Here is a 17,782-nt window from a genome sequence, read left to right as displayed (position 1 = left end):
ATGGAATCTTTGGCCAGTAATTAGGGAACTGCAAGTGACACAGCTGCCACACTTGTAGCAGCCTGTTTTAGTTTGAGCAAGCCATGTTCTGTTTCTGCGCCATTGGTCTGTTTTCATGAGCAGTGTCTTCAGGCTGGAACCACTTCGATGGACCACTCTAGGCGGTGAGGAATTTTGAAATGGGAGTGTCCGGTCTTGATTAATGAGATGCCAATTGGCCCTGATGATATCAACAACCTGTTTGGTGGCTGGTGTGAAGCTGGTGACAAAGTTGATGGGTGTATTAGCCTCTACTTGGGTCAATATATATATATATATATATATATATATATATATATATATATATTTATGTGATTTACACATATTAACACATACATGACTGAAGTGCAGCAAGGAAAGCTTGCAGTAATGTGTGGCGCGGACATGATTGCTAATTCTCCTGCCACTCTGTGCAATTAACTTGTGTGGCTCAGAGTGAGGCGGTGAGGTGTTAGTACCAGCAAATTGACATGTGGCTGGGGGAAGCTGCCTCTAATGCAGTTTAGGCCACACAGCCACATGCGAGGTGTCCAGTAGTTGCTACGTCGTGGACCGGTCAGATATCGCTTAGCATAGGAAACACCAATTTCCAGCTGTTACTTTTACTGTTTGTGTCATTCTGAAGGCATTACTAGATAACTAATTTTAATTTTCAGTCTGCCTGTGATACCCTCACAATAAACCTGTAACTGCAGAGCCTTTTGATATGCAGATTTGTTCCCCAAGCTTTTTACACTACATATACAAAAGTAGTGTGATTTTCTGTGTACAATGATCATTATTCGGTTTATTTTATTCTTACATAATTGTGGGTGTGTGTGTGTGTGTGTGTATGTGTGTATGTATGTATGTATACACACACACACACATACACATAACTATAGGAAAGTGTTTTTCAAGCTCCATTTAACATTAACTTAGAAAAAGCCATTAAAAAAAAAAAGAAAAAAGTAATGTTATACCCTGACCCCAAAAATATTATTATTGCTTAAATAGCACAAAACCTAAATACGCCACTGCACAGTTCCCATAGACTGCAATGTAAAGGCACTTTTCAGAGCTGTTTTTTTCTAACAACCCACTCCCACCAACTGTAAAGCCCCAAAATACTGCCTAGTGCAGTAATTTTATTAAAAAATAAAGATGCTGCTATCTTTATTTTTTAATAAAATACACTACACATTGTATTTTGGGGGAATTTGGGACATATTTATAAAATTAATATATAATAATAATAAAATAAATATATATATATATATATATATATATATATATATATATATATATATATATATATATATATATATATATATATATATATATATATATATATATAATGAATCAGAGATCTGATCTCTGGTTAACTTTATAAGTTATAATTGCTACTGCGAGCTTGAGGTAGCAATAACCAGCCAAATTTGCCCGTTTGCAGGAGCGTGATAATTTAGTGCTCCACTTGTAATCTAGCCCTAAATATACTTTTGCAAGTAAAAAGGTGAAATAAAATCTATTTCAATTTAAATTGAAGCTTGCAGAAAATACATGTATGAATTGATAAAGTCCACCAATCCAACACTTCAAAAACTCCTACTTTAATCTTAACCGGAAGAGGAAAAGGGACTACAATTACTAAACAGCAGGGAAGGTGCAGGCAATAGCGATGAAATTAGAAGCCACTCTCAAAGAGGTGCTATTAAAAACAGAAAAAAAAATGTATTAAACCATTTAAAGTTTAATACATATATAGTGGTTAGCCAAACAAAATCTGGCTCCTCTGCTGAGGCCAGTCAAGGCCACATGTATTTGAGCTTGTCCATTGCTCTATTTTGTACATATGAATCACTGCCCTACATGCAGACAACACAGGCAAATCGTTTGGGGAGATAAATTCCTGCTCCTCTGCAGGGGAGAAAACTAAATTGCTAAGAGAAAAAAAAAAAATCTTATAAACTAAAAAATGTTTTGGGGGGATTTAAAAGATGACATGAACCTAACATTTTTTCTTTCATGATTCAGATAGAGAATACAATTTTAAACAATTTACAATTTAATTCTAATATCAAAATTGCTTAATTCTTTCCTTCTATCAGATACATGAATATGCCTAATATTCTTTTTGATCTGTTTGTTAATATTTTGCTTAATTATTTGAACATTAGAATGACTTGTAATACTTCTTGGACTTTCAACATTTATATGTTCTTAATACATAATACCATGATTCTCAAAATACTCGTCTGCACCAAAGAATCTACAATGTATTACAAGAAACATAATATCTGTATACTTGGTCCTTTTCAATAAAAAGATGATCAACAAAAAAATTGCTTCATTCTCTTAATAACTTTTGCTGAAGGAATACATTTTTTAGTACAAATTGCCACCGCAGCAGACATCTCAGCATTTAATTTAAAAAATAAAATAACACTTTGTAGTGTCTGCTCCATGATAGTATGAGGAGGCTATCTATACAGTCCCCTCTCATAATAACGGCATTTACTGACATTTATGTTTCTCGAATACTGCTAGAAGATGTAAAATATCTTTTATCCTTTTGATATTGTGGATGGCACATGTATGTCTAACAGCCAGGAAAACATAGTGATAAATTATAGATAGTTTACTTTGGCTATTAGCCTCTGATTAATTCTTTTATTTAAAAAAAAAAAAAAAAAAAAAAAAAAAAAGTACAGTTTACTTACGATGTTGAAGATGATATTGACTGATCATCTGGAGCTGCAAAAAACAAAAAGCATAATTACTTAGACAAAAGAAAAAATTATGAAATTTATATTTTTATCCAGAAAATGATTGGATTTTAAATGATTATATTTTATATACAGTATTTGTATGGGTATTTTTACAAACGTATGAACAGGAGCTGTACAAAATAAACTGCTAATGTAGAGGAACAACTTTCTTTGCATAGTACATTTATTACCCTGATCCAATGACAAAAACATAAAATAACCCCTTAAAGACAAGGCCATTTTTCAATTTCTTTCCCTTAAGGACCAGGGCTATTTTTACATTTCTGCGGTGTTTGCGTTTAGCTGTAATTTTCCTCTTACTCTTTTACTGTACCCTCACATTTTATATACCGTTTATCTCGCCATTAAATGGACTTTCTAAAGATACCATTATTTTCATCATCTCTTCTAATTTACTATTTATAAAATATGATGAAAAAATGGAGAAAAAAAACCCCACACTTTTTCTAACTTTTACCCCCAAAATCTGTTGCACATCTACAACCACTAAAAAACACCCATGCTAAATAGTTTCTAAATTTTGTCCTGAGTTTAGAAATACCCAATGTTTACACGTTCTTTACTTTTTTGTAAGTTATAGGGCAATAAATACAAGTAGTACTTTGCTATTTCCAAACTTTTTTTTTTTCAAAATTAGCGCTAGTTACATTGGAATACTGATATCTTTCAGGAATCCCTGAATATCCCTTGATATGTATATATTTTTTTTAGAAGACATCCCAAAGTATTGACCTAGGCCCATTTTGGTATATTTAATGCCACCATTTCACCGCCAAATCTGATCAAATAAAAAAAAATTGTTCCCTTTCACACAAACTTTTTCACAAATATTAGGTTTCTCACTGAAATTATTTACAAACAGCTTGTGCAATGCTTCTCTGGGATCCCCTTTGTTCAGAAATAGAAGACATATATGGCTTTGGCGTTGCTTTTTGGTAAGTAGAAGGCCGCTAAATGCCGCTGCGCACCACATTTGTATTAGGCCCAGCAGTGAAGGGGTTAATTAGGTAGCTTGTAGGGAGCTTGTAGGGTTAATTTTAGCTTTAGGGTAGCATAGTAGACAACCCAAAGTATTGATCTAGGCACATTTTGATATATTTCATGCCACCATTTCACAGCCAAATGCGATCAAATAAAAAAAATTGTTCACTTTCTCACAAACTTTTTCACAAATATTAGGTTTCTCACTGAAATTATTTACAAACAGCTTGTGCAATTATGGCACAAATGGTTGTAAATGCTTATCTGGGATCCCCTTTGTTCAGAAATAGACTTATATGGCTTTGGCATTGCTTTTTGGTAATTAGAAGGCCACTAAATGCTGCTGCGCACCAAACTTGTATTATGCCCAGCAGTGACTGGGTTAATTAGGCAGCTTGTAGGGAGTTTGAAGGGTTAATTTTAGCTTTAGTGTAGAGATCAGCCTTCCACCTGACACACCCAACCCCCTGATCCCTCCCAAACAGCTCTCTTCCCTCCCCCACCCCACAATTGTCTCCACCATCTTAAAGGGACAGTATACACTCATTTTCATATAACTGCATGTAATAGACACTACTATAACGAATAGGATGCACAGATACCGATATAAAAATCCAGTATAAAATGGTTTAAAAACGTACTTAGAAGCTTTCAGTTTAACTCTGTTGAAAAGGCAGTTGGAAAGCCCACTGCAAGTGGGAAATAAGACCCTCCCCCCTACCTCCCCCTTCTTTTGCATATGAAAAGACTGTTTACACAAACAGGAGCAAGCTTGAGAAGGTAGCTGACGGTATTCAAATAAAACTTTGGGCTTGGTTAGGAGTCTGAAAATCAGAGCAATGTTATTTAAAAATAAGCAAAACTATACATTTTTTAAAAAAAAAAAACTTTATGGGCTTTATAAAAAGATCATCTACAAAACATTTATGCAAAGAAAAAAGGAGTGTATAATGGTCCTCTAAGTACTAGCAGTCTGCCAGTACTAAAATAACCGCTAGATTTAGAGTTCTGCAGCCAAAGGGGTGCGTTAGCTACGCATGCTTTTTTACCCCGCACATTTTAAATACCGCTGGTATTTAGAGTTCACAGAAGGGCTGCGTTAGGCTCCAAAAAGGGAGTGTAGAGCATATTTACCGCCACTGCAACTCTCAATACCAGCGGCCAGCTTCAAAAACGTGCTCGTGCACGATTCCCCCATAGGAAACAATGGGGCCGTTTGAGCTGAAAAAAAACCTAACACCTGCAAAAAAGCAGCGTTCAGCGCCTAACGCAGCCCCATTGTTTCCTATGGGGAAACACTTCCTATGTCTGCACCTAACACCCTAACATGTACCCCGAGTCTAAACACCCCTAACCTTACACTTATTAACCCCTAATCTGCCGCCCCCGCTATCGCTGACCCCTGCATATTATTATTAACCCCTAATCTGCCGCTCCGTACACCGCCGCAACCTACATTATCCCTATGTACCCCTAACACCGCCGACCCCTATATTATATTTATTAACCCCTAATCTGCCGCCCCCAACGTCGCCGCTACCTACAATTATTAACCCCTAATCTGCCGACCGGATCTCGCCGCTACTATAATAAATTTATTAACCCCTAATCCGCCTCACTAACCCTATAATAAATAGTATTAACCCCTAATCTGCCCTCCCTAACATCACCGACACCTAACTTCAAGTATTAACCCCTAATCTGCCGACCGGACCTCACCGCTACTCTAATAAATTTATTAACCCCTAAAACTAAGTCTAACCCTAACACTAACACCCCCCTAAATTAAATATAATTTAAATCTAACGAAATAAATTAACTCTTATTAAATAAATTAATCCTATTTAAAGCTAAATACTTACCTGTAAAATAAACCCTAATATAGCTACAATATAAATAATAATTATATTGTAGCTATTTTAGGATTTATATTTATTTTACAGGCAACTTTGTATTTATTTTAACCAGGTACAATAGCTATTAAATAGTTAATAACTATTTAATAGTTACCTAGTTAAAATAATTACAAAATTACCTGTAAAATAAATCCTAACCTAAGTTACAATTAAACCTAACACTACACTATCAATAAATAAATTAAATACAATTAAATAAACTAAAGTACAAAAAATAAAAAAAGAACTAAGTTACAAAAAATAAAAAAAATATTTACAAACATTCTAAAAATATTACAACAATTTTAAGCTAATTACACCTACTCTAAGCCCCCTAATAAAATAACAAAGCCCCCAAAATAAAAAAAATGCCCTACCCTATTCTAAAATAAAAATAGAAAAGCTCTTTTACCTTACCAGCCCTTAAAAGGGCCTTTTGCGGGGCATGCCCCAAAGAATTCTGCTCTTTTGCCTGAAAAAAAAAAAAAACATACAATACCCCCCCAACATTACAACCCACCACCCACATACCCCTAATCTAACCCAAACCCCCCTTAAATAAACCTAACACTAAGCCCCTGAAGATCTTCCTACCTTGTCTTCACCACGCCGGGTATCCGTCCAAAGGAGGCTCCGAAGTCTTCATCCAAGCCCAAGCGGGGGCTGAAGAGATCCATCATCGGGCTGAAGTCTTGATCCAAGCGGCGGCTGAAGAGGTCCATCATCGGGCTGAAGAGATCCATCATCCGGCTGAAGTCTTCTATCAAGCGGCATCTTCAATCTTCTTTCTTCCGGATCCATCTTCATCCCGCCGACACGGAACATCCATCCTGGCCGACGACTTCCCAACGAATGACGGTTCCTTTAAAGGACGTCATCCAAGATGGAGTCCCTCGAATTCTGATTGGCTGATAGGATTCTATCAGCCAATCGGAATTAAGGTAGGAAAATTCTGATTGGCTGATGGAATCAGCAAATCAGATTCAAGTTCAATCCGATTGGCTGATCCAATCAGATTGAGCTTGCATTCTATTGGCTGATCGGAACAGCCAATAGAATGCGAGCTCAATCTGATTAGCTGATTCCATCAGCCAATCAGAATTTTCCTACCTTAATTCCGATAGGATTCTATCAGCCAATCAGCCAATCGGAATTCAAGGGATGCCATCTTGGATGACGTCATTTAAAGGAACCGTCATTCGTCGGGAAGTCGACGGCCAGGATGGATGTTCCGCGTCGGCGGGATGAAGATGGATCCGGAAGAAAGAAGATTGAAGATGCCGCTTGATAGAAGACTTCAGCCGGATGATGGACCTCTTCAGCCGCCGCTTGGATCAAGACTTCAGCCCGATGATGGACCTCTTCAGCCCGATGATGGACCTCTTCAGCCCAGTGATGGATCTCTTCAGCCCCCGCTTGGGCTTGGATGAAGACTTCGGAGCCTCCTCTGGACGGATACCCGGCGTGGTGAAGACAAGGTAGGAAGATCTTCAGGGGCTTAGTGTTAGGTTTATTTAAGGGGTTTTGGGTTAGATTAGGGGTATGTGGGTGGTGGGTTGTAATGTTGGGGGGGGGTATTGTATGTTTGTTTTTTTTACAGGCAAGAGAGCAGTGGCTCTCTCTGCATCGGCGTGCCTAAAAAGGTATTGCAGTGATGCCTCAATATCGAGGAATCACTGCAATACCTTGAAAGCGGCTGGAAGTGAACAGGATCGCTTCCAGTCGCTTGAAACCCCTGACGACGTACAGGGTACGTCGCTGGTCTTTAAAGACCAGTTTGTGCAAGACGTACCCTGTACGACATGCGTCGTTAAGGGGTTAAACATGAATGCTGTATTGTGGATACAGGATAGAAAAACTGATTTCTTCTTTCTTCAAAACAAGCCTGTGCATCATGAGCAATTAATTGCTTGAGAGTCTGCTCTCGAGTTTCTGATAGGCTTTCAGAGGTTTGGGATGCTTCCGAATGTGGATGAAGTCTTTTCAGAGCTGGATTTCTACGTGTATAAGTGCAACACACTGAGGGGCGGAGCAAGCTCTTGGACTGAATGGTCGCACACTGACATAGCTCTGGCTATATACTACAAATAATCGTATATTTTGCCGTTCAGCCCAGCCTAATTTATAGTCACAGGGCATCTTACGAGCTCATAGATTTCTCATTAGAAGTTTGAAGGCTAAGGGATAGCAGCAAGTAAAGCAATTCTGCCTAATGTTGTGGCGCCCTTTGCCGAGATCTCTGAGAGCGGCCATCTTTCAGCTGGCGAGGAGACTTCATTGCAAGAGTGAAAACGATCATAAAGGATACTTCCTAGTGTCAAGGAGCTACTAAATCTTTAAGGATTGCGGAGTTACAGAGAGCTTCTGACTTGGAGGTACTAATTCCACTCATATAGCGGCAAAATATTTCCATTTCATACCCTATTCCTCGGACACAAACCTGGAGCCTAATAGACTATCACCCTTTCAAGTTTGAAAATGGAGACTAGAATTGAGCTAATACTTAATAATCTGTGCACCGACATCAAGGAAGGTTTCCGGATCCTAACCACAGAAATAGAGGCTATTTTTGATCCTCTTTGCGCTACCTATGTAGATACTGATCATATTCCAACGCTCCAGAACGTTCGAGAAGAAACCTTGCCTTCCTGGTCAGACGATCCTGAGCCCTTAGAGAATGAGACTTACATGCTGAAAGGGCAAATAGTAAATCAGCCAACCAATCTATTAACTTTACCCAAGTATGCTACAGCATTAAAGAGAACAAAGCCTGAGATCTACACAACAATCGTCTTGGAGACTGGCCCTCTGCCTATATCGCATGGTCGTGTATGGATTAGCTGGGGACAAATCATTAGCGGTGTGACAGATTTTCTTAGATCCGCACTTGCAGAACACCTACAACATGAAATGCAGCCAATGAAGGAAGGAGCTTGGTGCTCTTGAAGTGAATGGGAGTGTAAGTTCCTGTATCTATGCACCGGGAAAATATTCTTCAGTATGGTCTTCCTTGATGTGCTCTTTGACAGCACAGAGACGCTCTGGAATTGGTTAAATTTTGCCAATATCTGGCTGACTCATACTTAATTTTATTTGTTGTGAATTGGTGTGCTTTAGAATAGGAGTAGTAAATAGTAATGAGTAGAGGAATTTGTTTCTGTTTTGTATAATGCGCATACTGTTTCCTAATCTAAGTGACTAAGGACTAATGCTGGTTCATCTTCATATTTAAAATCTATTTTGCAACTTCAACATTGACTGAAGTACATATAAGTTTGAAAAGTTGAGTTTATCTCAGATTTGATAATTGCAAGCTATGTCTTTGTAGGATTACCTAATTCAGTTTGTTTAGCACATCCAGATGTTTCTTTTAAGTTATGTTTCCGGAAGGTCAGTTGTGCTACCTACTAACTGCTGCAACAATATCCTAGATATGGTATGTGTAACGTTTTCAGTTTTATGAAGGCTTTTTTTATCTTATTATGCCCTAACATGCAGACCATATCATTTGCAAGCTATATTGATCAAAGGGAGCTTCCCAAGGATATAACTAGATGAGTTTCTGTGCTGCAAATACCCATTAACATTAGGGACTGCCTATGGTGACTTTAGTGTCAGATGCCTTAGATTCCTAAACCTATATGGGACAGTTATCTTACACAAGACTTACAATTTAGGTTGCATTTAGGTTCATATTGTATTTGTTGGTTTAGATATCTTTATATTATTATAAGCTTTGTACATGCCTATAGTATCTCTCATTCCACTCACATGCTATAATTGGAAAGTATATGTTATTAACATGTTAACTTACTATAGTGTGTTATACTCCTTTATACCTACGAAGGAGCGCTTACAACTAAGACCCCAGCATATGTATTTTTCCATATATCTGAGTAACCACTAAAGAAGAAGCAGCCTATATTTTTAATACTAGAGCATACACTATATATTACACCGAACACAATATATAATCTTCTATCATTCATAATTGAAGGTAACTGTCTGCAGCTATATATTGTACACACTGATATAGATCTGGCTCCTGCAGACATGAAATGTCTACGCCACAATTTTCTGTGTTATTACTACCCCTCTAGGTCCTCACTATATTGATGTATTCAGTTCAACATAACAAGATGGCTCCCTGTATTTGATATATAAGTGTAGCTTTATATTTCTTACATATATTTGTATGTATGGCGGGATCAGACTGATATACTTCAGGAAAGTTTTCTTCTGTGAAAAGCACACTGGTCTAAAAGAAGCTGCCTCCGGGTGGTAAATCGCCATAGAACAAGCCACTGAGCTGTTGTTCGTTCCTGGTAGAGAGCTTCTCTCTTTGTATGCAAATTATATTTGTATGTAGGCATGCAAACATTTTCCTGTTGATCTAGATATCTATATTCTACTATAAGTTTTGTACATGCCGATAAAATCTTAAATTCCTCTCACAGGCTTCAATTGAAATACATATATGTTACTACCATATTCTATTGGGTTACACTCCTCTACACCCACTAAGGAGAGCTTACAGACAGGTCCTTAGAATAGGTATTGTTTATATATATATATATATATATATATATATATATATATATATATAATCCCCCTTAGATACATGTAGCAATGAGAGGCTTTGTACGTTATTTGGGGACAACTTTCCACCAGTGAACTAATCAAATTTTGAGGAGATATATAACACGAGATTAACCCCGATTTACCGTCTCTTAGTAACCCCCTACTACTCATACTTAGTCTAGAAGGTCCAAGAGTGGCCACCAAGTGTTGTCAGGGGTACGATATATGTTTTCACTACAGATTAGGGGACTCATAGAATGTTATTTCTATAAAAAATGAGGTTTGTTTACCTTTCTCTATAGGCAACTAAAGTTTCTACTCAGAGCGACCTGTAAAAATATCATCTATGTCAAGAATTTGAATTCAATGACAAATGTGTTTCTACGGGCTAAAACATTTATTTTTATTATGTGCTCTTGATGACTTAATTCTGTATTTTGCAATTTGCCTGTTATGGTTTATAACCTCAATAAAAAAAAATATCTAAAAAAAAATAATAAAAAATAAAAAAAGTGCAACACACTAAGATCTGGATTTGCACACCTCCAAATACACATGCATAACTTCTAAATGTATCAAGTAAACAGCAGCATAGGAGTCATATCATAAATATTTAAAGCACACACTTTATGAGCACACAATTTATGGTCCCACATTTAGCATCAGTGCAATGTCTCGTCATAATAAAATATAAATTGAAAAGCAAAATATGAAAAGTATATATTTTTTTTCACCTTCCATCATCTGATTTACAAGAGGCGTGACAACTCATTTTCACAAATGCTCCTAGCCCAGTGCAAACTCACTTAAAGCAGAACAGAATTATTATTAAAAAATAAATTTTAAAAAAACACCAATAATCTTCTTGTAAGGATTTTTCTCAGAATGTCAGATAATTTTATACTCAATCAGCTATCCTATTAATTTGTATAACTGCAGGGTCTATGAGCCCTGACACCAACAACAAACCAAAATAAAACTAACAATTACCAGGTGCCAGTTATTACTTTGATGATCAATTGACATCTATAAAGATACAAAAAACAACAACAACAACAAAAAAAACATACTTGAATGGTGGTACCCCCTTTTTCAGTTTGGAGTTCTTCTAATATAATTTTATGATGAGCGAGTGACAAGGATTTATTTAGATTTACCAGCACCCCAAATAGGACCGATGCTGTGAGGTATTTATCACTGTTTTTCCTATCCCCTGGCAGCCAGATGAACACAGGACCAGTCATTTGAGCAAAAGAAGACTACGGTTTTCAAGTAAGGGGTCTCTTGTCCCAATATATACTGTGGAGTGCAACAACCCCTTAATTATGTTCCATATGCATATAGTTCTATTACTACATTTGACCCCTTATCAGAAATAAGGCTACTCAACCCTCAAGCCATATTGTAGTGGTTAGATAAGAGTGCCAAGATCCCTTTTAAAACCCAGAAAACTCTAAAAGTCATCTACTACACAGGTAATTGTGAATTCTAGAGTAACTTAGAGGGACACAAGATCCCTCACTGGAAAAAGGGTTTCCCATTTTCCCAGAATGCAGTTTACTTTAAACTGTGTGCTTTTTGCAGGGCCGAGTGCTCTGAACATCCCCGGTGCTAAGAGAGGCAGATGACTACTTCATATGATTGGTCTCATTGCTCTCTTTGAAAAGAGGGGGAGATAGAGGGTGTAATAATCACTTCCAATCCATATAAAATCTCCCTGGAGACTCCTGGTGTAGGTGATCATCCTTTCTCACAGTGATTATCTGTACACTCGGGGGATAAGTGTCAAATGAAGGACTGCATCCCCTCTAAGTAGAATGGAGCACTGTAATATGAACTTGATAAGGAGAACTGAAAAAGAGCCCTCTTTATTCAGTCAGAGAATGAGAAAAAAAAATCATATGGAGGGCAGCATGGATGTCCTCCACCAACACAAATTAAAGGTAATATGGAGGATGTCTCTCTACCATGGCCCACACATATTCATGTTAAAATGAGAGGTACAGTGCCCATTTAGCTATATGATAACTGCTACTGAAATTAAATGAAGACGGACTGAATACACTAATATTATTTGAGAGAGATGAATTACATAGGACTATTTATATGCTTTATAAACCAAATTTAATGACATTACTTTAAATTATCTACCAAGCTTTCTATACAAATGGTACCCAATTAGAACAAAGGTAGGTGTGACCCTACATCCAAAGTGTGTAACTATTAGCACTCATCATCTCAATAATAGCCATGTACTGGTAGTATTAAATACTGGTTGATACTGAGACAGTAATATTTCCCTATAGGGGAAGACTGCGGTTAAAACTTCAAAACTTTATTATATAATGGTTAAAATGGGACATATACATATAAAAACAAAAAGTGGAGGGTGTAACTCCAATATGCAAACATTTGATGTGTACAAAGGTAAGTGGGGGTTAATAGACAGTGTATAGTGTTATATACTAGCTCCTCTTAGTCTCCTAGTACTCTCAACACAATAAATTGGTTATTAAAGGTGGTACCTAATAGGTTTGCATAAAGGGTAAGTACCTTATAGGTTAGAATTGCCTATATAGAGCGAAAAAATTGCCCAAATTAAGCTATAATAGCACTCCGCTCTGATAACAGACAATTCATGATACAACAGATACAGTTAGAGATGATAGTGTTAGCAGTCCACTATGTATTGGTATAATTATTGCATAGTATACTGTAATTATAGTAAGATATGTGAGTATTCAGCTCTAACGGTTAGTGGTTAAATTTTGCCCTGGATGTTGTTATCGTCAGTTTAATAACAAGTTTCTGACCTGTTGTAACCACCTGATGTTTTAATGGATATGTTCCAAAATAATCGTTATTATTTATACTTCTAGAGACTGCTCTATATGAGGTTATTTTGATATAACTATTAATCTGTCAAGAGTAGAAAAAGCAAACCCGTAGCTGCTATGCAATATTGTTACAAATTAACCGCTCAAAGGAGCTTACTGTTTGTACACAAGGAAATCTTCCCAGCGTGTAACAATTGTATAAGAAATAGCGTTACAAATGAACCTCTCAGAAGAGCTTACTGTTTGTACGCAAGGAAATCTTCCCAGCGTGTGTGGTAATTGTATAAGAAATAGCGTATCATAAACACAGTTACAAATAGACCACTAGAGGGAACTAATTGTAGGACAGAGAGAAATCTCTCTCCCAGTGTGTAACATACTACTGTTAATATTAGCCCATTGTTCCCACTAATAAATATAAAAAGTCAATCTATTGATTCTTACGGAGTAAACATCCACCACTTTTACTTAAAACTGAGGATCCCAAAATCCTCCAACAAGACTCCCTAACATGTTTTGCACATAACTGTGCCTTTTCAAAGGCGGAGCCACCGCTCATATCTGCCCTTTATATAGGGGGAAGTGAATCCTTATAGGTCAGTGAATGGGTGGCACAACAAGTTTTGATTGGAATAGCTACCCTGAGTTGTTATAGTAACCATTGTTGTTTGTATATTCTCAGAGTAGACTATTGAAACACTTTAAGAAAGAAGAACGTAATAGTATCTGTGTGAATAACATATATTTACTATTTTAGGAATCTGATTGTTCCTATATTTTAATTATACTGATCGTAATATAACGAAAACTTCCAAAGGAAAATATTATAACTGTATAGATTGAGGGGTATATTAATCTGTAGATAGTATCTTAACAATGAAATAGAAATTAAGATAACGATAGCTTATATGTAAAGTTTTGATTTTATTAGTTTAGTCCTAATCATACTGTATAGCATTTTGTTTCAAGGATGACACCTGCTAACCAATTATAATAAAACATCTAGATGAAATTGTGTTTAGTAACCTAATGATATTCTAATTAGTGTGTGTTGTGTATATTGTGTGCCATAATAAATTTGTGTGTTTGAATATTGGGCACACTGGTTAGGTAGTGCTGATTTATAGAAATAATTATTATTATAATAATTCTTTAACTCATAAATTATACATGTTATACCATATAAGTTACTTATAATAATATTTAAACGATAGGCTTTATGTATCACAGGCCTATCACAATATTCGTTTCAGAGAGGGCACATCTTATTTTTTCTTTCTCCATTTCTCTTCTTTACCCCTCGGGATAATGTTACTGTAGTTTTTTTTCTATGTGAAGAACATAGGAATGTAAAATATGCATAAAGCGCTTTGTGTATCACACTTTAGGTCTAACATGGTGTTGGGTTAGCGCACATAAATTATTAAACTTAAAGCGCATTCTTAAAATATTAAATATAAAAATATTAAAATTATTAGATACTGTAAAAAAAATATATTTTTTTTTACAGTATCTATATTTAATAATTAATATTTTATATATAAAAATTTAAAAAATGCCATTTACGATTACTAATTCTTCATGTGCACTAACCCGACACCGTGTTAGACCTAAATCATGAAATACAAAGCGCTTTATGCATCATTCCAATGTTCTTCAAATAGAATTTTTTTAATTTTTTTGATTAAATATATATATTTCTATATACATACAAACACACACATTTAGACGTGTGTGTGTGTATATATATATATATATATATATATATATATATATATATATATATATATATATATATATATATATATATATATATATATATATATATATATATATATATATAAATATATAAAATAGAGGAAAAGTTACGGAGGGGACACAGCTGCTGGGAGCTAATAGGAAAAAAACATACAGTTCCTAAGTAAATACTGGTATGGCCATGAATAAATCAAGTATGTGGTGCAGACCCTTGAAATAAATTACATGAATTAGCAAGAAAGAAAAAATCCTGGAAAAATTGAATACCAGGATGAAAGACAGGGAATTCAGCACTCTTTTTGTCAAAAAAAGGTTTATTTAGCTCAAAAAAAATATTTAGTAAGGTGTATCCAAAGTTACAGCTGAAATGGCTATAAGAGAGATCAATCTCTGGCACTGAAATTTCCGAGATTAAGTTGTCTTAGAAACATTTTAGCAATAGGTAAATTCACAAGTGACCAAGTAATGTATATATCAAAAACATAAAAATAATAAGCAAACCTGACCGGTCATGGGTGAGTGTTCATGCATGAACAGGATACAATAGCAGAAAACGTAATGGCTATATTATGACAGGCATGAATATCTCTATGTACTCACTACAGTGTTAGTGAGATGTGTTACTTGGGAGACAATAGTCAGACTGCTACACCCTACTGCAAACGGCACCTTTAGAATATAAGGCAAACTGCCGAGCAGATATAGAAATGGGATCTAAGTCGTTTCTGACTATGTACCTCAAGGTATTGTACAGATATGAATAGTACAGATTCGAGCATAAGCATAGTAATGTACATACATAGTATTGCTGAAATATATTAATGGGGAACAATTATCAAGCTACTACACCCTGCTGCGTACGGCACCTTATTAGATAAGGCCTAATGCCGGGCAGGAATAGTAATGGGATCTAAGTAGTTAATGATAATGTGCCTCAAAATATGTACATCTGTCTGTAGATAAGCAAGCAAAAGCAAAGGTAGAGTTTGCTCAGCAGGGATTAGTAATAAGCAGGTAGTAGCGTGTTTTGTGAGTCACTGTAGAGGTCCTTGGCATTAGATCATATATGCATAAGATGGAAAAAGTCATAGAAGGATGACAAGCATAATGCAAAGTGAGGAATTGCAAATCAGTTATGCATAATGTTAGTATGCTTTGAGCGAAGGTTAAAGTTAGCAATCTCTTATGTACTTAGTGACTTCTGGTTCAACCCTCTCTGCAGGGTAACAATGTCCAGATCGAACATAAATTTGCCTATTGATCAGGCCAAAAATATGACAACATATGACCTGTCTCCTGTATTGTCCTCATGCTGATGCATAATGTATAGTCTTTAATTGTTTCCCAAAAACATCCAGACTTCTTCGAATGCGTATGCTTGCTGTGTATCCGTTCAGTGGCGTTCACACTGACCACATGTACCGTGTCGGCTTGTCCAATGCCGACGCGCGTTTCACCCGCTGGGTGTGGCGGGCTTCATCAGGGCGTGATGACGTTGGGAGCATCTCATCTCCCTTTTAAGCTTACTAAGTTTCACGCCCCTATTCAAGGATTCTATGGTCTAATCATACTAAAAGAGGATAAATTAAAAACAAATTTTCTGTGTTAGATAGTTGAAATACAAACATGTCAAACCGGGCTAGTAAGCCCTAATCGAGAGGTAGATGTATATACACAAGTTAGGTCATATTTTGGTCATTTGTGTACTGAAAATAAAGTTACAAAAATTACAAGCTTAAGGATACCTATGGCGAAAACAGCCCTAAATTTAAAATACTCAAAAGATTAATTAGCCTCGTTACTGGTAATAAGAAATTTTAATTAGGTGTAGAATTATAGTTCTCACTATTGTAGATAGTAATTTTACATCATTATACGATATATACATGTCTGAAATAGAGAAATAAGGATAGGGTTATGACAATAACCATTCTTTATAGGAAGCAGGCCATGTCTATTCTATCATTTAACCAATTGGGTATCTGAGTTTGTAGGATCGTAATCCACCTACATTCTTTCTGGAGGAGGACTTTGTCGTTATCACCCCCTCTATTATTGGTAATACCTCTGTCAATACCAATGAATGAGAGAGAGTCAGGATTACAGGCATGAACTTCTTCAAAGTGTTTAGCCACATTACTTTTGGGATTTTTATATTTTATGTCATCCCTATGCTCAGTTATCCTGTCTTTTATGGCTCTCCTGGTTTTACCCACGTAGAAACGTGGGCAACTGCAGGAGAGGAGGTAAATAACACCTTCAGTACTGCATGTAATGTGGTGTTTCAACTTCTATATTTTGCCTGTGTGAGTTGAAAATATTTTGGTTTTCACCATGTATTTGCAAGCCACACATCTTCCACATGGATGATTTCCTGTGGATCTATGTGTAGTAAGCCAATCTGTTTGTTTTTTGATTGACACATACTGGCTTCTCACAAATTTGTCTCTGAGATTAGGTGCCCTTCTGGCAGTGATGTTGGGGTGATCTCCTAACTCCCTAGATACCCCTTCATCGCTCGTTAGAATATGCCAGTTCTTTTCCAGTATCATTCTCAGAGCTGTCCAATGACAGTTATAATCTGCAATCAATCTGATTGTACCTTGTACAGCCTTTCGTTTGGGCATTAAAAGTTGATCTCGGTTCGAGTGAGCTGCTTCATTAAGAGCTCTGTTTACTACTCTTTTGGAGTACCCCCTGTCTAAAAACCGTTTGTGCATCTCTATGGCATGCTCATAGTATTTGCCTACATTTGGGAGCCTGGGAGATGGAGGATGTCTATCAGAGCCCTCTCTGAGGAAAACATCCACATATGGCTAAGATATGTGGATGACATTTTCCTCATATGGGAGGGCTCTGAAATGGGCCTTTCTGATTTTGTAGAAACTCTCAATAAAAATGATAAAAAATATCTTTCTCA

The 17,782-nt window shown here is 36.3% G+C and overlaps 1 protein-coding gene across 1 annotated transcript in view; it reads right to left on the bottom strand.

Moving 5' to 3' along the window:
* The window catches only part of ZNF830 (zinc finger protein 830), a 126,529-nt gene that overhangs the window by 102,911 nt on the left and 5,836 nt on the right, over positions 1 to 17,782 (bottom strand). The window contains exon 4 of the mRNA XM_053714594.1: positions 2,742 to 2,775. Coding sequence (XP_053570569.1) covers positions 2,742 to 2,775 — 34 coding nt within the window. The remainder of the gene's footprint in view (positions 1 to 2,741; positions 2,776 to 17,782) is intronic.

The sequence above is a fragment of the Bombina bombina genome, chromosome 5 (genome assembly GCF_027579735.1).
Source record: "Bombina bombina isolate aBomBom1 chromosome 5, aBomBom1.pri, whole genome shotgun sequence".
Lineage (NCBI taxonomy): Eukaryota > Metazoa > Chordata > Amphibia > Anura > Bombinatoridae > Bombina > Bombina bombina.
The sequence above is the reverse complement of the archived record's forward strand: the minus strand, read 5'-3'. Positions and strand labels throughout refer to the sequence as shown.